We start from the raw sequence: 18,712 nt of genomic DNA, 5'->3' as shown, positions 1-18,712 counted from the left end.
GCAGCCCCCCAGTCAAAAAGTTTGGATACCCCTGGCCTAGATGAAATAATATACAGTATGTCCTCACGAATATGCATATGAATATGAAACATTAAATGCATTGGCAAAAAAGTAAATTTGGTGTCTTTGTCTAGATTTTTTACACTGTTAAAATCAAATGCTGGCAAAGCCTGAACGACTACCTTTGTATGTTTGCAAAGTATCCAAAACATGTGGAAATGTGCTTACTGTACATCAGCCATGAAGTTGGCGGCAGGGAGCGCACATTTCCATGTCAATGTCTGTCTTGATACGTGTCTCATCTTTGCCGTGAAAAAGGGTGAACACCAGGTTTTTGTGCGTAAGCAAGCTCGTTACATGAGGGCCCTTGATCATTGACTGTAAAACCCATCTATGGTTAAGGTAAAAGAGCTTTTAAAGTCAAAGTAAATTACCTGATTAATCTGCATATATACATGATTAATGCAATATTTTTAGTTAACTCATTATTTTTGACAGCCCGAGAAAAACACATCCCTGCCTTATGTGTAAATAAAATACATTCCGCCTCGTTCTTAATCCAGAAATGCATTCATTGTTTTGCCTGCAGGGAACAACACTCATTAAGCATCATCATTATGCACATTTATTTAGTATACTCCGAAACAGATTAGGACAAAGGCTAACAAGCATTTTTGCTATTCCTCAGTGTTTCCACTCAGCAAATAACTACAAACATGCACTGTTTATCTCTGCTATCAGTACCCTATCTTGTTACAGTACTTGTGTTAAGATCAAAGCTGAAGAAAATGTTGTCTGTTGTTGTAGACGTGGGTTCGGTAGAGGGCCTGGCGTACCACCGAGCCTGGGATACATTGTACTGGACCAGCTCCACGACCTCCACCATCACCAGACAGACCATTGTACAGAGAGGAGCTGGTGTCCTTAGCCGGGAGGCGGTAGTTACTCTTTCTGAGGAAGACCACCCTCATGCCTTGGCTCTGGATGAGTGTCAAAGGTCAGTCACACTTATTTTGTTCCACTTTGTGTTTCATCTGCTGCAGCCATTACCCAGCTACGACGGTACAATGTGTAAGGCACTAACCTTTACCTTTGTGATGTGAATAACCCATTCTGGACCACTCTGTTTATTTACCCTACACACTATTCTCTTCTTCAATAACAGTTATTTCCACCTTGTTGACGAAACCCTTGTTGTACTTTGTCTGCACTTTAAAAAGAAACAACCGTACACCAGGGGTGTTGACTTACCTTTGCCAATATGTATTACACAAAATGTATCAGAGTGGATCATTCAATTTTTTAAATGTGCTACGCAAGTGGTTCTCAAACTGTTTTTTCACCAAGTACCACCTCAGAAAACAGTTGGCTCTCCAAGTACCACTATAATAACCAACATTACTCCAGCCGAGTCATACCAAAGACTATAAAAATGGGACCCATAACCTCCCTGCTTGGCACTCAGCAACAAAGGGTTGGAGTTGGGGGTTAAATCACCAAAATGATTCCCGGGCGCGGCGCCGCTGCTGCCCACTGCTCCCCGAGGGGATGGGACAAATGCAGAGGACAAATTTCACCACATCTAGTGTGTGTGTGACAATCATTGGTACTTTAATCTTAATCTAAATTAAAATACAGTAGACTAGTAGGCCTAAGTACTCATTAAAAACAAGGCAGAGGTTTTATTCAATGCTTATATTTGATATATTTGGCCACTGTATCATTACACACAATGAACAAACATAATCAACAATGATGCTCCATATACAGTACATATTTTCAGAGTTTTTAGCTTACCACTAGATGGAGGATACCATACTTTGAGAATCACTGTGCTACACTTTATCTATATACAGTATGTGTCTTTATATCTGTAATCTATATATGTGTATTTGATTTAAAAATGTATTCATTGGATAATGTTTATTTTAATTTTAAAAATCAGTAGACTAATCCGTTTATTGGTGTGGCATTTTGATCCTTTACAGTATCAAAAATGACCAAAATTACCAAAAGACTGTTAATCAATTGCAAAAATGTAAGCAGCATGCAGAAGAGGACTGTTTCATTATGAACTCTAGTTGAATCACGACATTTATTGTCGATTCATGGACCGAACACCTTCATGAAAACCCAATTCCTGTTCTTAAAAATATTTTTTTTAGATCAGTACACTCTGGAAAAAGAATGGTTCAAAAAAATCCTTAAAGGGGACCTATGATGAGTTTGAGCTAGACTTTATTGTGGCCTATATAATGCGTATTGGTTGTCCCTTTTATAACTCGTTTTTTTGAGTTTGTCTGCAAAATGTTCGATTCTGGAGGTGTTCCCTGATTGCAAAGGAAACCACGCCCCACCCCCTTCAAAAGTATCATAATTTATCTTTTGAAAATGTGCACTGTTTTAATATAAGTCTTGAAGCGATCCATTTTTTTTCTAGACACGGTCAAAAATGGACTTCATAAACATTAAACAGATTCACCCAGTCACATCATTAGGTACACTTGCCTACTCACCGATCAATTCAGACTTCGCATAAAACAATGCTTTCTGCAGCATTCATGTCACATGTCGCACATCTTTGTTATTATGCACATGCCAAGATTAGAATAAAGTAACACTCTATCCTACCTTTGTTTGTGTTTCCTCACAGTCGGAAGCAGACTCCCTCTGGCTGGGAGCTTGAATTAATGTCTAAATATGTGCTTACACTTTGCTTTGACATATAGCCAGACTGCAAAAGACTGCGAAGAGTGGCAACCAATACTGCGTGCAAGCTTATGCCAAAATGCATGAATCTCATGATTTGACGCTTTGGCATTGTTTAACAGGTTATCCGATATTATAACAATAAGTTAGAAAATATTAAATTCATAATTTGTCCCCTATAATCGTTTAGCTCCCCTGCTGTGCACATGTAGATACATAACATGTAGATTTAAGACCACCCATCTAACGTCAACTAGTGCAAATAAAATGACTGAATTTGGTAACAAATTACTACAATTTGTGTTGTATCTTTAACAAATGTGTGTTTACCTGCTTTATGGCTTATCTGTGTACATTTATCCATAGTTTTGTTTTTAGTACTTACTAATAATTGTATTTTTCTTAAAGCACAGACCAGGATTAGAAACCATAAATCATAAATAATTGAATATTATGTTAATAAAGCTTTTTTTTACTATATTCTAATGTAGTTCTTGATTATGGAAAATTGTAAATTGTTCTTTGAGTGCGACAAGAAAAACACAATGTGTTTAATGCCCTTTTAATGAAATGTTTAACCTTCTAAAAATGTTCTTTGAGTGCAATAGGAAACATATGTTTATCGTATTGTAAGATTTTCTGTTAAAATAAAGCCAAAATTGAATTTTTTTTCGTATTTCCCTTCATTTAAAAAAGTATCGATATACATTTTGGTACCGGTACCAATTTATTGTAGTCTGATGTGACTAGGCTAAATTTATTGGCAGCATTTGAAGCGTGTGAACCCCTAAAACAAATCCATAAATTAGCACCATTGTACAAAGCACAGGGTTTAAAGAGTGGGAAAAAAGTAGCGGCTTATAAATTATGATATATCTCATTGACACTTCCACATATTCCTACAGCTAGTTTCACTGTAGGTAAAAAGAAAACAGTGCACATGTATTTATGAATATAATTAAATTGAACAGGCTAATCATTTGTCTCGCAGTGGAAACATTCAAGCAAGGTGGACATTAGGGCTGTGAATCTTTGGGCACCACACGATTCAATTCAACTCTTGGGGGTAACGATTCAATTATTTCAACACTTATCAATACAAAATGATTCTCGATTCAAAATTAATACTTTTTTAATATCATTGGTGCCAGTTCTATGATTAACTACATTCCTCCATGAAATAGACAAACAGCTCTAATATAAATTTATGTATTACTTAAAAGAAAACTGTTTTTTTATAAAAAAAAAACATGTAATAAAGTCAAATAAAAATAAGGCAAGAGAAGTAGTCTACACTTGTTGTTTTTCTGATTTAAAAACTGTACAGCAAATATGGGCATCTACATCAACAATATGATTTGCCTGAGTGACTGGACAGGATGGATTTAAAATCGATTTTTGATGAATCCATTAAGTGTGTGTGAATTATATTTATATAGCGCTTTTCTCTAGTGACTCAAATCACTTTTACATAGTGAAACCCAATATCTACGTTACATTTAAACCACTGTGGGTGGCACTGGGAGCAGGTGGGTAAAGTGTTTTGCCCAAGGACACAACGGCAGTGACTAGGATGGCGGAAGCGGGGATCGAACCTGGAACCCTCAAGTTGCTGGCACGACCACTCTACCAACCGAGCTATACCGCCCTAAACCCAGCTATACCGCCCCATTAAAGGCCTACTGAAATTATTTTTTTTTATTTAAACGGGGATAGCAGATCCATTCTATGTGTCATACTTGATCATTTCGCCATATTTTTGCTGAAAGGATTTAGTAGACAACATCGACGATAAAGTTCACAACTTTTGGTCGCTGATAAAAAAAAGCCTTGCCTGTACCGGAAGTAGCGTGATGTCGCAGGTTGAAGGGCTCCTCACATTTCCCCATTGTTTACACCAGCAGCGAGAGCGATTCGGACCGAGAAAGCGACGATTACCCCATTAATTTGAGCGAGGATGAAAGATTTGTGGATGAGGAACGTGAGAGTGAAGGACTAGAGTGCAGTGCAGGACGTATCTTTTATCGCTCTGACCGTAACTTAGGTAAAAGGGCTCATTGGATTCCACACTTTCTCCTTTTTCTATTGTGGAACACTGATTTGTATTTTAAACCACCTCGGATACTATATCCTCTTGAAAATGAGAGTCGAGAACGCGAAATGGACCTTCACAGTGACTTTTATCTCCACGACAATACATCGGTGAAGCACTTTAGCTACGGAGCTAACGTGATAGCATCGTGCTTAGATGCAGATAGAAACAAAAGAAATAAGCCCCTGACTGGAAGGATAGACAGAAGATCAACAATACTACTATCAGGAGACACCGAACCAAACACTGGACCTGTAACCACACGGTTAATGCTGTGCCGCCTGTCGAAGCCTAGCAATGCTGTTGCTAACGACGCCATTGAAGCTAACTTAGCTACGGGACCTCGTCAGAGCTATGATAAAAACATTAGCGCTCCACCTACGCCAGCCCTCATCTGTTCATCAACACCCGTGCTCACCTGCGTTCCAGTGATCGACGGCGCGACGAATGACTTCACCCGATCATCGATGTAGTCGGCGGCTAGCGTCGGATAGCGCGTCTGCTATCCGACTCAAAGTCCTCCTGGTTGTGTTGCTGCAGCCAGCCGCTAATACACCGATCCCACCTACAGCTTTCTTCTTTGCAGTCTCCATTGTTAATTGAACAAATTGCAAAAGATTCGCCAACACAGATGTCCAGAATACTGTAGAATTTTGCGATGAAAACAGAGCTGTTTGTATTGAGATACAATGTGTCCGAAAACTTCCGCTTCAACCATTGACGTCACGCGCAAACGTCATCATACATAGACGTTTTCAACCGGAAGTTTCCCGGGAAATTTAAAATTGCACTTTATAAGTTAACCCGGCCGTATTGGCATGTGTTGCAATGTTAAGATTTCATCATTGATATATAAACTATAAGACTGCGTGGTCGGTAGTAGTGGGTTTCAGTAGGCCTTTAAGAATCATTAAGAATACAAATTGTGACTTTTTTTTTTTTACACCCCTAGTGGACATTAATCTCGTTAATTATAGAATATAAAAAACAGGCACAGAATAATTTCCATGGGATGTGCAGCTTTTATGAAGAAACATGTCAAGGTGTTTGTCCAACACCGTTCAGTTTCAGGCTCAGTTGGTTCATCCATTTTGTTCCGTTCATGTTGGTAATGACTTTCACTTCCAGAAGCAATGAGGTAAATTACTTAAATCGTTATTTTTAAGAGGGTATTTCCATTGCTAAATTTCTGAGGACACTTACTAAATTCATGCTTTGACTCTCCCCGTACGTTTCAGCCTGATGTTTTGGACCAACTGGAATGAACAGAGGCCCAGCATTATGAGATCTACCTTGGCAGGCAAGAACATGAGGATTATCGTCAGCACTGACATCCTGACACCCAACGGACTGACAATTGATCACAGAGCGGAGAAGCTTTACTTTTCAGACAGAAGCCTTGGCAAGATTGAGAGATGTGATTTTGATGGATCCGGCAGATATGTGAGTATTGATATCAACATTTAAACAGATGAATTAATTAATATATTTATCCCGGCAGACATATATAGCAACACTTCATCACTCTTTGTAATTTGACTGACATGCGTACGGGAAAAAAACGCAAGAATGCTTATCCATGTCCCACCCCTAATTTACAATCAACTTATATGTTGGTTATATATGTTGGTTATATAGTCCAAAATTCAACAGCATATTTGCTGGATACGTGACAATTTCAGAACAAGAATAACATATGCTGGAAAACACTTTGTCAATAGCATTGAACGACTATGAGATTAGCTCCATCTTTCGTCTTCTGAAGCCTTGTCTGGTGTGTTATGTCACTTATTCCACAGTGAGTTATTTTGCACCTGTGTCCCACAGTTGAGATAGTCCAAACAACTAGTCATGTTTTTGATAGTTTCCCAACAACACATTTTTTTACCTAATGGCAAATAACCATTTGTTTTAAGATGATTACATTATACGGCTGCCTGTTTAGAAGCATGCAGGTTTGTTTTACTTGAGTCACATCCACAGTTGATGCAAGTGCTTTTGAACAGGATTTTTATCACCAAGATGTAAAGGATTAAAATACACATTTTCTTTCCCATTAATTAGTCATGTAGCCCAGCACCTTGGCCCGTCTCAATTAGCAATCCATATGTTGACTAAGCTGGGTCAGCTGGCTAGCCTTCACCTTTAAGTCCCCACCTGCCCCTCCTGCAGTCTAATTCCGCTCATTAAGGCTTTGCTATGACACTGCTCTGGGTGCAAATCCACCATTCCAATTAAAATGTGTAAATTCTATGGAAGTGGCTGATAGTCAACTTCAGCACTGAGCCAAACTACTGCCGTAGTGTACAGTATGTCACCCAATGTATCTACAGAGCTGGCATTGTAAAGGTTAACGCTTGTTTTGGGTGTTCAGTATGGAAATGTGGCAGTCCTTTGAAAACAGATCCTCAAGCAAGTCTCAGAAGAGTGCTGTACTTACACCGAGATCGGTAGGTTGTGAGTTCAAACCCCGGCCGAGTCATACCAAAGACTATAAAAATGGGACCCATTACCTCCCTGCTTGGCACTCAGCATCAAAGGGTTGGAATTGGGGGTTAAATCACCAAAAATGATTCCCGGGTGCGGCACCGCTGCTGCCCACTGCTCCCCTCACCTCCCAGGGGGTGATCAAGGGGATGGGTCAAATGCAGAGGACAAATTCCACCACACCTTGTGTGTGTGACAATCATTGGTACTTTAACTTTAACTTCTTCAGTGTAATGTGACTCAGACCATTACCGGCGCATGGTGATATCATAGGACAGTGGATTGCATAATACACTAGGTCATAATGTGCAGCATGGAAAAGCATAGCTGTGTTGTTTGGAACTAAATTAGGGCCGGAAAAATGTGTGCTGTTGAACAGAAAAATCTAGTTTTTATGTTGAATTAAAAAAAAATACATACGTCAGTAGTAAAAGTATAATTCACTCTGGTAATTATTTTGAATAAACTCATTATTTTAACTTTTCATTTTCATATTTTTTTGATATTTGCGCTTCTGTTTTTGATGACTCAAATCATATTTTATAGTCACATTTTTTATTTTTTCTGTTTCAAATATTTTTTCTTTCAGATTCAGATTTATGGCCCGAATTTCGTGTGGGGGTCCCTTTAATCAACCAAAATGGGCATGCAATAGACAACTTAGTCCAAAAAAAAGCTAGGGGGTGTTCCTTATCATGTGACTCTCAGTGATTGTAGGGATTTAAACAATTCAACTCAACTTTTACGTGGGCTACGCCAGAAAAGGGTAAATGGTATGTGTTTATATATTTTTTTAATTTATTTATTTATTTTTCCTGTCCAGCTACTAAGGCAAATCATATTGTTGATGTAGATGCCCATATTGGTTGTACAAATTTACTTTACAAAAGATAAATGTGGGATACTTCTCTTGTTGCCTTAGTTGTATTGTACTTTATTAAATGGATTTATATTATTAATTGGTGCAACCGGGCCGGAGCAGGAGGGGATAGAAAAAGAAAAAAAGGAAGACAGAGGGGGTAATTGTGGGGACAAGATGGGGATAAGACAGAGAGACAAAAACAACAATAGCAAACACAACAATAGCCACAACAACAACAACAACAATAGAGCAACATCAGCAAATAGTATATGTACAAATATTATGGTAAAAGTGTTAGCAAAAAAGCAGTTAGTGAAATAAATGATACAGAAATGACAATGAACATTATTACACTACAAATGGAGCAATACAAATACCAATAGAAATAGCACTATTGATAATACATAATAACAATAATTACCTCTGTTATCAACAATACAATTGTTCAAATGCAACAATACATATATGTAATGATAACTTGAAATGCAAAAGAAAGCAGATAAATGGAGGGGAAGAAAGAGAAGCCAACTGTATTAACCTTGTAGATTGTTATAGTAACAATAGGTTAAGCTTTGTTAGTGTGTTTAAATAGCACTTTACTATACCTGGAATGATACCCAAAGTGCTTTACATCATCCATCACACTCACCCATTCACACACCCATTCACACACTGATGGCGGAAGCTGCCATGCAAGGCGTTAACCACGACCTATCAGGAGCATGGTGGGTGACGTGTCTTGCCCAAGGACACAACGGCCATGACTAAGATTGCGGAAGCTGGAATCGAGTTGCTGGCACAGCCGCTCTACCATCTGCGCCACGCCGCCCCCCAACCACTGGACCATGGTCGCTAATTAGACAAATGATATGTTGCTAGGAATAGGGATGTATATTGAGTACCAGTTCATAATTAGGTCGGTCCATGAGGAGCATGAAGATTCTTATGATACTGCTACCGGTATTATTGTATCCAGCTGACCGACGTAATTATGACACGCTTTCACATTCAATTCAGCTGTCGCTGCTACACAGTAAAATCAGCTGTGAATATAATAATAATGATAAATAAGGAAGCAACACCACACAAAAGTTTGTAACGCCACAATATTTCCTCTTTAAAGTCCCTCAAAGCCACACAGGGTGTGTCAGTTTGAAGTGAACACACTTTACTAACGATGAATGAGAGTATTTGTGTCTGCATGAATCCACCGATAGTCTCACACTTCTGCACAATAAACAAAAACCTAAGTGTGGCGGTAAAGTAGGTATGGACTCCACATTGTGTTTCCTGGTTATCGGTCAAGTCGACAGTTCATACGAGCGGGCAGACAGAGCATGAGAATGAGTGGCATTAAGTTGGGGAAATATGAGAAAAACAATATAAGAAATGGGGGAAGAGATGCTTAACATGCATATTGAATTTATCATGCTAATACTGTTGAGGTTATAGGACACGGGACAACAATATGAGACACATTAATGAGCTAATGATAGTAGGCTGTCACAACTCAATCACATTTTTAAAAAGTAAGTTGGTCTGTATTCATTTTGAACATTTAATTTGATGTTGTGCCTGCCTTGATTTGATACACAATACCTAATAGGTAAATAGCATCACATTACCTTCTCTGGAGGAAGACCCTTTCATCCCCTATCCTTTTTGCTTAACTGTCTGTCATGATTCCACACTCTTCGCGGTTGATGACTGACTCTTCTGAATCTAAAAAAAATTATATATTAATTTTTAGAAAAAAAAAATGTAATCTGAAAAATGGAGAAGATTGAATATCAAAATATAGGAAAGTGAAAAATTACCAGAGTGAATCATGATCATATTCAACCTAAAAATAAGTTGTGTATACTTGTTTTTATTTTGAATGTACTGATTTTTTTTTTTAAATGTATTATCAAAACTGGATTTTTTTTTAAATTTCAAAGTTTATTTTTGTATAAAACATGCAGCTCTGATTTAGCTCAGTAGTGTTGCAGCATTAGTATAGGTGGGAATATTTGTCCACCTCAGGATGCGATTACAATTCAGGGGCTACGATTATATTATAAATGGAGCAGGCATGTTTGGTGTTTGAATTGTTGTGTCTTCTAAACCCATGAAATGCCCAGACACTTTGCTCCCAGTTTCCGTAAACGTTCAGCTCGAAGTTTATATCTTTTGTCTACTCATTGATATGTATTGCTGACATTGTTGTCACACTTTGTGGATATTATTCTCTTTCCTGATTCATTAATCTACTTGCTGTATTCCTTGTTTTAGCTGCTTAATCTAATCTGTAATGTGGTTTCAGTTAGACTTTTGTTGAATTGTACAAAACATTTATTATTTTGTTGTTTCACTTCACATTCAAGCTAGTTTAGCGCCCCAGTTGGGATAACTTGCCCTCTCCTACTTCTGTGTGTGTCCACTGTAGATCTGCATTTTCTAACCATCTGTATTACTTAAACATACATAAATAATATATATTTAGACATTTGTCCACACATTCAGAATTGTCCTAATTTCAATTGTGATGCATCGAAGGATTGATCATGTTTCCTATTTCTAAGCACTAGCTTGGTGAACAGTGGTGTGTGTTTTGTGGCAATTTCAACTTTGACCACAGCGTCAGTTGCTATGTAGAATAGTGCTTTCCATCATTTTCAGCAGATTGCATTGCAAAACGATCAACCCCCCCATCAGAGGTGGGTAGAGTACTTAGAGTACCACTGTAGAAGTCGCTGTCTTGTGGTTCCACAGATGCACGTCAAAGTGACCAAGCGCATAGAGTTTTCAATAGGGTTTTTAATGTTTTTCCAACACCACCATCAAATACTCTGCTTTATTTTTGACTTTTCAGTCTCTCTCCCAACTTCCTCCCTTCCTGCACCCGGCCGCTCACTGTTAAAGACAACAGATGATTAGTTTAACACGTACCACCTGCGCAAACTAATCATCTGCCAGCTGTGTCTCTCAGTCAGCACATGCCACGCCCCCGTCTGATGGCCCGCTGTTTTCAGCACCCTGGACAGAGGCGCTGACCTTTACTCCAACAGTGCGCTGATCACAAACCCCTTCCACAACCATTATTTTAGAATAATATGACTCAAGTAAAAGTAAAAAGTAGTCATCAAAATAACTACTTGAGTAAGAGTAAATAAGTATTCTGTGAAAAAACTACCTAAGTATTGAGTAACTACTAATTTATTTAGTAATTATTTTTAATGGTTTTTTAACTACAATTGTAGTTAATGTGAGCGTGTGTGTGTAAAACATAACAATTATATACAATTTGTTGCAACATGTTTTCTCAAGTTAGAAGTGGAATTCTTGTAGGCTGAACTGTGAATATTTCTACTGACACAGATGACAGCACATAATATAATGTTTTATTTACTCATTTGAAAGTAATCATTGAAGATTTGTGCTGCCTTGTCTGATGTCACTTTTTGTGGTCACCATGTTTCTATGCACTAAATTAGTCTGATGTGTTAAATAATTTGGGTTTCTTCAATTTTCACACCGACATGTGAAGTTTTAGTTTCCATGCTTGTATCTCTATTGTGACCGTCGGCCAGTGTGCCTGGCATACATTAATTTCAGCTTGTTTAGCTATGTTGGAATGTAATGGGGAATGCTACATACTAATAATTTAGCGCTAGTAACTTTCAAACAAACATATAACTACAAATTCCCACTGCTATTTAGTGTTGTTAGTAAAGTTTTAATGTGTTTAAATAACACTTGGTTATTATCGCTATTTTAGTCAACTGTTTTATGTTTCTGCTTACCAGTTGTCTTAAACAGCCGGGATGTGGTAGTGTCATGTCACATAATTAAAGTGTGTTATTTTGGGAACATTTTGACTTTTCTTAATCAAACAAGTAGGTTGTTATTATTTTTATACCACCAGCTTGTTATTCCTAGCCAGGTAGAATGCCAGGCTCCGTTTGATTGGTGGAATGGAGTCAAATGTCACTAAAGCTTACGTTGGATTGGCGAAACAGAGTTGTATGACTTCCGGAAGAAGGCTAGCTGACAAATAAATGCGTCTTCGCAAGCCTTAACCAATAGATTAGAAATAATTATGATATGAGTAAATGTAACGATTGGAAAAAACATATTCTGTCTAAGCTTGGGCCCCTGGATAGGGGGTCCAGACTGAGGCCAGGGGGGGGGGAATCTTCATAGCCATAGCACACATAAGCATGTGTGTAAGAGGGAAAGCTCAAACATCAAAGAACACCAAAGGACATTAAAGAAACTAAAAGAGCAGAGCTAATGCAACCAGCCATTTCTACATACAGCTACGAAAGTAAAACAACAACAACAAAAACTAACAAATACATATACACTGTGTTGGCTTCTGCGGTGTTTCACGCCATCATCTGCTGGGGTGGGGTGAGCATGGCCAGAGACAGGAGCCGACCCAACAAAGCAACCAAGAAAGCCGACTACACCCTCGGCCGCCCACTAACTGTCGGCCAGTATCCAGTCCGCATGGATGAACAAAGGATGCGTCTAAGGAGACCGAGGTGTCCGATACCTGCTCGTTCACACTGTGAAGCACTGTGAGTCAATCCCAACTGACTCCAGGCAAAAGGTGGGGTGCACCCTGGACAGCTCATCGGCCAATTAGAGAAGAAGATAAATGTTGCCTATCATAATAGTGGAAGATATTAACTATTTCCACTTTTGCCCAGACCATACAAGGCATATGTTGTTGGTTGTAATGCTACCAAAATCTAATTTCCAAGCAGTATGGTATGCCATCTGGTGTGCTATCGTTTGCGCTCTGTCACTGTCTCGCACTCGTTCCATGGCCAGTTATTGCATCTGCATGCTGGGCTTCTTTAATCGACACCTGTCCTAATCATCCCAGTATGGCACAGGGCTAATGTGACACCTCTTACAAGCCTGTCTCACTAATGACAGCGACTACAGAGCTGCTGGAGGCTCTGATCCTCCCACACAAGCTCTCCGAAGAGTCCCTCATGGTAGAAGCTGATGGATTCCTTCCTTCCCGCCAATGACAGTGCAATTTACCCCCCCGCAACATCTGGGTTCAACAGTCGTGCAGAGTGATGTGTTGATTAATGCAAGGAAATGTTATTATCTGCATTAATTCCTTGGAATACTCTCTGAAGTATCGTGGAGCTCCTTGCAGCCAGATCTCCAACAGATGTCCCGTGAATTGTTTGTGGATGATGATGCAAACATGAACAACAGTAAATGTGTGAATTCTGAGTGCTGAGTTACTTACCTTCGATGTACAGTAGGGAAGGGATTCATTTACCCCCATTCCTGGTGGTGGGGAGTCAATCATTATGCAATGCAGTCTATTCTGCTAGTGTTGTCCCGATACCAATATATTGGTACCGGTACCAAAATTATTTCGATACTTTTCAGTACTTTTCGGTACTTTTCTAAATAACGGGGACCACAAAAAAGGGCATTATTGGCTTTATTTTAAGAAAACATTACACGGTACATTAAACATATGTTTCTTATTGCAAGTTTGTCCTTAAGTAAAATACTGAACATACAAGACAACTTGTCTTTTATTAGTAAGTAAACAAACAAAGGCTCCTCATTAGTCTGCTGACATATGCAGTAACATATTGTGTCATTTTCCATTCTATTATTTTGTCAAAATTATTAAGGACAAGTGGTAGAAAATGAATTATTAATCTACTTGTTAATTTACTGTTAATATCTGTTTACTTTATCTTTTAACATGTTCTACCTACACTTCTTTTCAAATTTAATAATTACTAATTCTTCTGTTGTTTGATACTTTACATTAGTTTTGGATGATACCACACATTTGGGTATCAATCCGATACCAAGTCGTTACAGGATCATACATTGGTCATATTCAAAGTCCTCATATGTCCAGGGACATATTTACTGAGTTTATAAACATAATATACATTTTAAACAGAAGAAGATGATGTGATGCCAAAAAATGTTGACGTAATCATAGTATCGACTAGATACGCTACTGTATTTGGTATCATTACAGTGGATGTTAGGTGTAGATCCACCAATGGCGTTTGTTTACATGTTTACGCCGGTGAGCTACAGTGTGTAGTGAAACATGTTTAGCTATTCCTCGTCCTGCAGGCCCTTTTCAGAGGCGGTATATCACCGAATATGATTCATTAGTATCGCGGTGCTATACTAATACCGGTATACCGTACAATCCTACACTCTACTTTGCAACTCCACATAGCACGTGGTCAAAGTTGGAATTGCCAACAAAACACATTTAAATATATTTAACACTCTACTGCCATCTGGCGGCTATAGTGGATAGTGCAACCCCCCCCCCAATTTGTCACGTTTCATGTGTCAGTTAAACCACGACGAATGGGGCCCATTTGAATCCCCTTCCTACTGCACACCTGCATACAAAAATGATGCTTACACTCCTGAGACCTGAAATGCCATTGATACACATTGCACGTTTCACAAAACTCCTAATGTAAGTGCTTGGCTCTACTACTTCCAGGTCATTGTGAAGTCAGGCCAAGGGAATTTCTATGGACTGGCCATCTATGCAGATTTCATCTTCTGGTCGGACTGGGCCCGCAGATCAGTACTGCGGGCTAACAAATACACGGGTGGTGACATGAAGGTACTCCGAGCAGACATACCCCACCAGCCCATGGGAATTATTGCCGTTGCCAATGATACAAACAACTGTGAGTATTTCAACACCAATCTTTGTTGTTTATTGACTGGATTTTCGGGTGTGTTTTAATGGTTTGTACATTGAGTATAAGCAGAAGCCTACGGGTCCCCACCCAATCAGGGGCCCCCGGTTTTGAGGGCGGAATGCAAATGATTGGTGTTCATAGCGGTCAACAGACAGCTCGGCTTCGTGTAGCGATTGTGTACTCTCTCTCTCAGTGTCGTTTTTTTTTCTTACCGCACCAAGCGAGGCATGAACGCAGGTCGCCAGTGTGAGAGGCAAGCGTGCTGCCTACTGAGCTAAAAGCACAATCTCTTAGCTTCCCAGCACTATTCTTGAAGATGACTGGCCTCTGTTGCACTCGCACGGATGCAAAGGAGATGTAATCATGAACATTTGTTTTGAATGGATGATATTTTTGCATTGTTGCTTTTTTTTTTTTTTTTTTAAGTGTTTTCGAGGGCCCCCCTCAGCTTAAGGTGGCCCTGAGTACAAATGCACATACAATATGCTATGTTAATACAGTATGTTAATAATGTATCAGTTTAAGACAAAATACACATCCAAATAAAATGACCTTAACACATGTTGTACTAAATACTAAGCTTTGTTAGTAATACATTTTGTGCTCCGGTTTTTCGACGAGGACAAATGAGAGGAAATTAATTTGTGAGATTCCAAATGTGTATTAGAATCTTCACAAATAAATTTGGACTTTTTCACTTGACTGCATGTCATACTATAAGACTGACTTTTTCTTTACAAAAAAAAAATAAAAACACATAGATTTACTAATACTTATACTTGATAACAATAGTATCCATATTCTCCACATTTAATCATCAATGTAGGATAAAAGAGGTGCGGTATGAGTGTCTTACAGAGTGCATATAAATATATGTCTCCTGTATAGAAATACCCACATTATGACCTGCGAAATGTCATATTTTTTTTCATTTTAGTCATTATTTTGTTAACGTCTTATGACATTTTTTTGTTTAGAATAGCCTAGCAATAAATCAAGAAACACACCGCTAGTTTACCTGTCCAGCCGAGCATATAGTCATAGTCTTTTTTTCATGAATAAAATATACAGCGCTTGATGATAAACACCCAGTCTATATGCGTGTCTGTAAACTCTTGCAATTGACCCTGCTTACCTTAATAAAAATACTGTGTGATATAAAATAGGTATGGAGTGTCAACACGGTTATTTATAAGAGCATAACTGACAGAAGTACATATTTATACATATGTGTTACGTGTGTACAGGAGAAGAAGACGGCACATACAGCAGGGACGTCGTTAACTCTATATTTATTATATAACAATATTAATAAACAAGGGAATGGAGTGTGTGAACTAATCGAAAATGTGTGTGGTGTGTGATTATGTGTAGAGATTAGCTGTAGTGTGTTACCGGTAGTGTTGAGCGAGGGGCGGAAGTCCAAGGGGGCAAGACAAGCTCGGAGGTCCGTGAGCAGGCGTGAGGTTGAGGGCAGGAGAGAGGCGTCAAAGTCCGTGTCCAGGCGGGAGGTATTGATCCAAGAGGCAGCTAGGTAACCAGAGGGAATACGGGGAGACGAGACACACAGCTCGTAACGCAGGAATGGGGGAAATGCTGCTAGAATGACAAGGGACACGAGACCAAATGAACACGGAGGGGGAGTAAACACAGAGAGAGAGAGCATAGAGCATACGGGTTTGGCTTACTGTACGAAACAGGAAACTAGGCCCCAAACGCAGGTTTGCACTGGCTAAAGAAGGCACAAAAGCTCATCAGCGACAGGTGTGTAGATTGCTGATTGAGCCGATTGAATGCAGCCGCCTGCTGCAGCTGGAGTGGCGCACTCAGCGCAGCGCACAGATGAATGCGCACTGGGTGCGCCCAGGCCGTGGCAATATGTCATGGTCTTACTATAGATCATTGATTAATAATTGTAGTTTACGTTATACTAGAAATACATGTCATGAAATGCTTGGCACTTGCTATAAAAAAACATTTGCAGTAATTTTCTGCAAAGAATAAAAAGTTCATTTTTGGTATTAGTAGGGAAATCCACTATGAAAGTCAGGATGGATATTTATTTATAGAAAAATATAGGAACAAGATGTGACTTTCAGTGACTGATGTGTGAAAAATGTATGGTGGATTCTCTGATGCTTACAACACTGCTTTGATTATTTTTGAAGGTGAGCTGTCACCGTGTCGACATATGAACGGAGGCTGTGGTGATCTCTGTATTCTGACCGCCCAAGGGAGGGTCAATTGCACTTGCCGTGGAGAACGCCTCCTCTTAGATGACAACAGATGTGTGTGTAAGTGAGATTCAATTAACTGCTAACCCATTTAGTATTTGCACAACCGGATATTGAGTTGAATTGTACTTGTTATGGATTAGCCTATTTTAAAGTACGGGTGTTGTCGATGTATAACTTAGTTTTGGCCTTATTTCAAAATTTTAATGACATTTATGAATGTACTGTATTTTTCAAGGGGACCTATGATGATTGAATCTACTTTAAAAAAAAAAAATTATGGTCTAAATGTATTGGATTTGCTTTAGTGTAAATGTTGAGTAAAGTTTTAGAAATTTCAGCGAAAACAGAAACAATAATTTTACGCGTCAAAATAACACTTTTCCTTTTTTTAAATGAAATATCAATACAAGTAAGAACATTTGTTGAACACTCGCCTCAGCCGCAGGTACTCGCTGACGGAGAGACGTCAGGAGCACCGAAACAAGCTCGCTAGTTTACTTTAGCCATTTGGCTAGCTTACTTGTTGTCATCTCCGTTCGCTCTCCAGGCCACAACATTGACGGCTGCCCACTTTGCTGCTAATCATATTTGGATGATTACAATCCGAACACTATCGGTTCCAAACCAGTGGTAGTTACAGAGTATTTATTAGTAGGTATATTTTTTGACGTTATGGATTGCCTTTTTATCGCATTCCGCACAGGGGCTCGAAATCTGGTCATTCGTATTGAGAGTTGAGTGCACTGACCACTGGACTATAAGCCCGAGTTGGCAGACCAGCAGCCATCACTACTCTCAAAGTCATCTTAGAGTGAGATTTGCCAACGCACATCTGGCACAGCCTGGCTGGCCCCCATTGCATAAGTACACCCACCTCGTTCTGACGTCAGGATGTAGCCAAACTTTAAAACCCAGCAAACAGAAGCATCCAAAACTTTGTGCAAGTTTATGCCACAATGAATAAATATGATTTGAAGCTTTTGCATTGTTTAACACGAGGATCCAACAATGATAAATTACATTAAAACAACAGAAAAGACTAACTTAATTATAGGTCCTCTTTAAAAGCTAGTTATTACGAGTAACACAACCAGAAATTGTATTGTATTTAATGTAGGATATATATATATATATATACAGTATATATATATATTAGTGATGGGTCCGGCAACACCGATGCATGCATGCGTCGAGCTCATAGAGCAAAACCCTGTGTCGGTGCACGTACCACTTTTAGAAAGTCACATGACCGATCATGAGCTGTTTCGGTCACGTGACCGATACGCGAACTGTGTCGCACTGACGCCTCCTCTGTGCCCTGTAAGCGGGTCTTTTCTACAGCCGGGGAAATAACTAAGAAGAGAAATCGGTAAAATTTAATAGGTTGGAAAAACTGTTTTTTTTTTAATAAAAATGTGTAAAAAAAAAATAAAAAAAATAAAAAATTCCCATTCCACAAGCATCCTCATTCACAACACGTTTTCTTAGATTTTCATGTTATGATACATGTTCACATTATTTATTGACTGTATCTAAAAAAGATAAAAATATATTTTTATTTAAATGAAGATATGAAATAATCCTGAATGAAATACAATGACTAGGTTGC

The 18,712-nt window shown here is 38.9% G+C and overlaps 1 protein-coding gene across 1 annotated transcript in view; it reads left to right on the top strand.

Annotated features, from left to right (window-relative positions):
• LOC133663276 (low-density lipoprotein receptor-related protein 1B-like) overlaps window positions 1–18,712 on the top strand; it is an 872,326-nt gene that overhangs the window by 623,748 nt on the left and 229,866 nt on the right. Inside the window, 4 exon segments of the mRNA XM_062067630.1 lie at window positions 808–997; window positions 6,040–6,244; window positions 14,659–14,851; window positions 17,035–17,160. Of these exon segments, the coding sequence (XP_061923614.1) occupies window positions 808–997; window positions 6,040–6,244; window positions 14,659–14,851; window positions 17,035–17,160 (714 nt within the window).

The sequence above is a fragment of the Entelurus aequoreus genome, linkage group LG13 (assembly GCF_033978785.1).
Source record: "Entelurus aequoreus isolate RoL-2023_Sb linkage group LG13, RoL_Eaeq_v1.1, whole genome shotgun sequence".
Lineage (NCBI taxonomy): Eukaryota > Metazoa > Chordata > Actinopteri > Syngnathiformes > Syngnathidae > Entelurus > Entelurus aequoreus.
The sequence above is the reverse complement of the archived record's forward strand: the minus strand, read 5'-3'. Positions and strand labels throughout refer to the sequence as shown.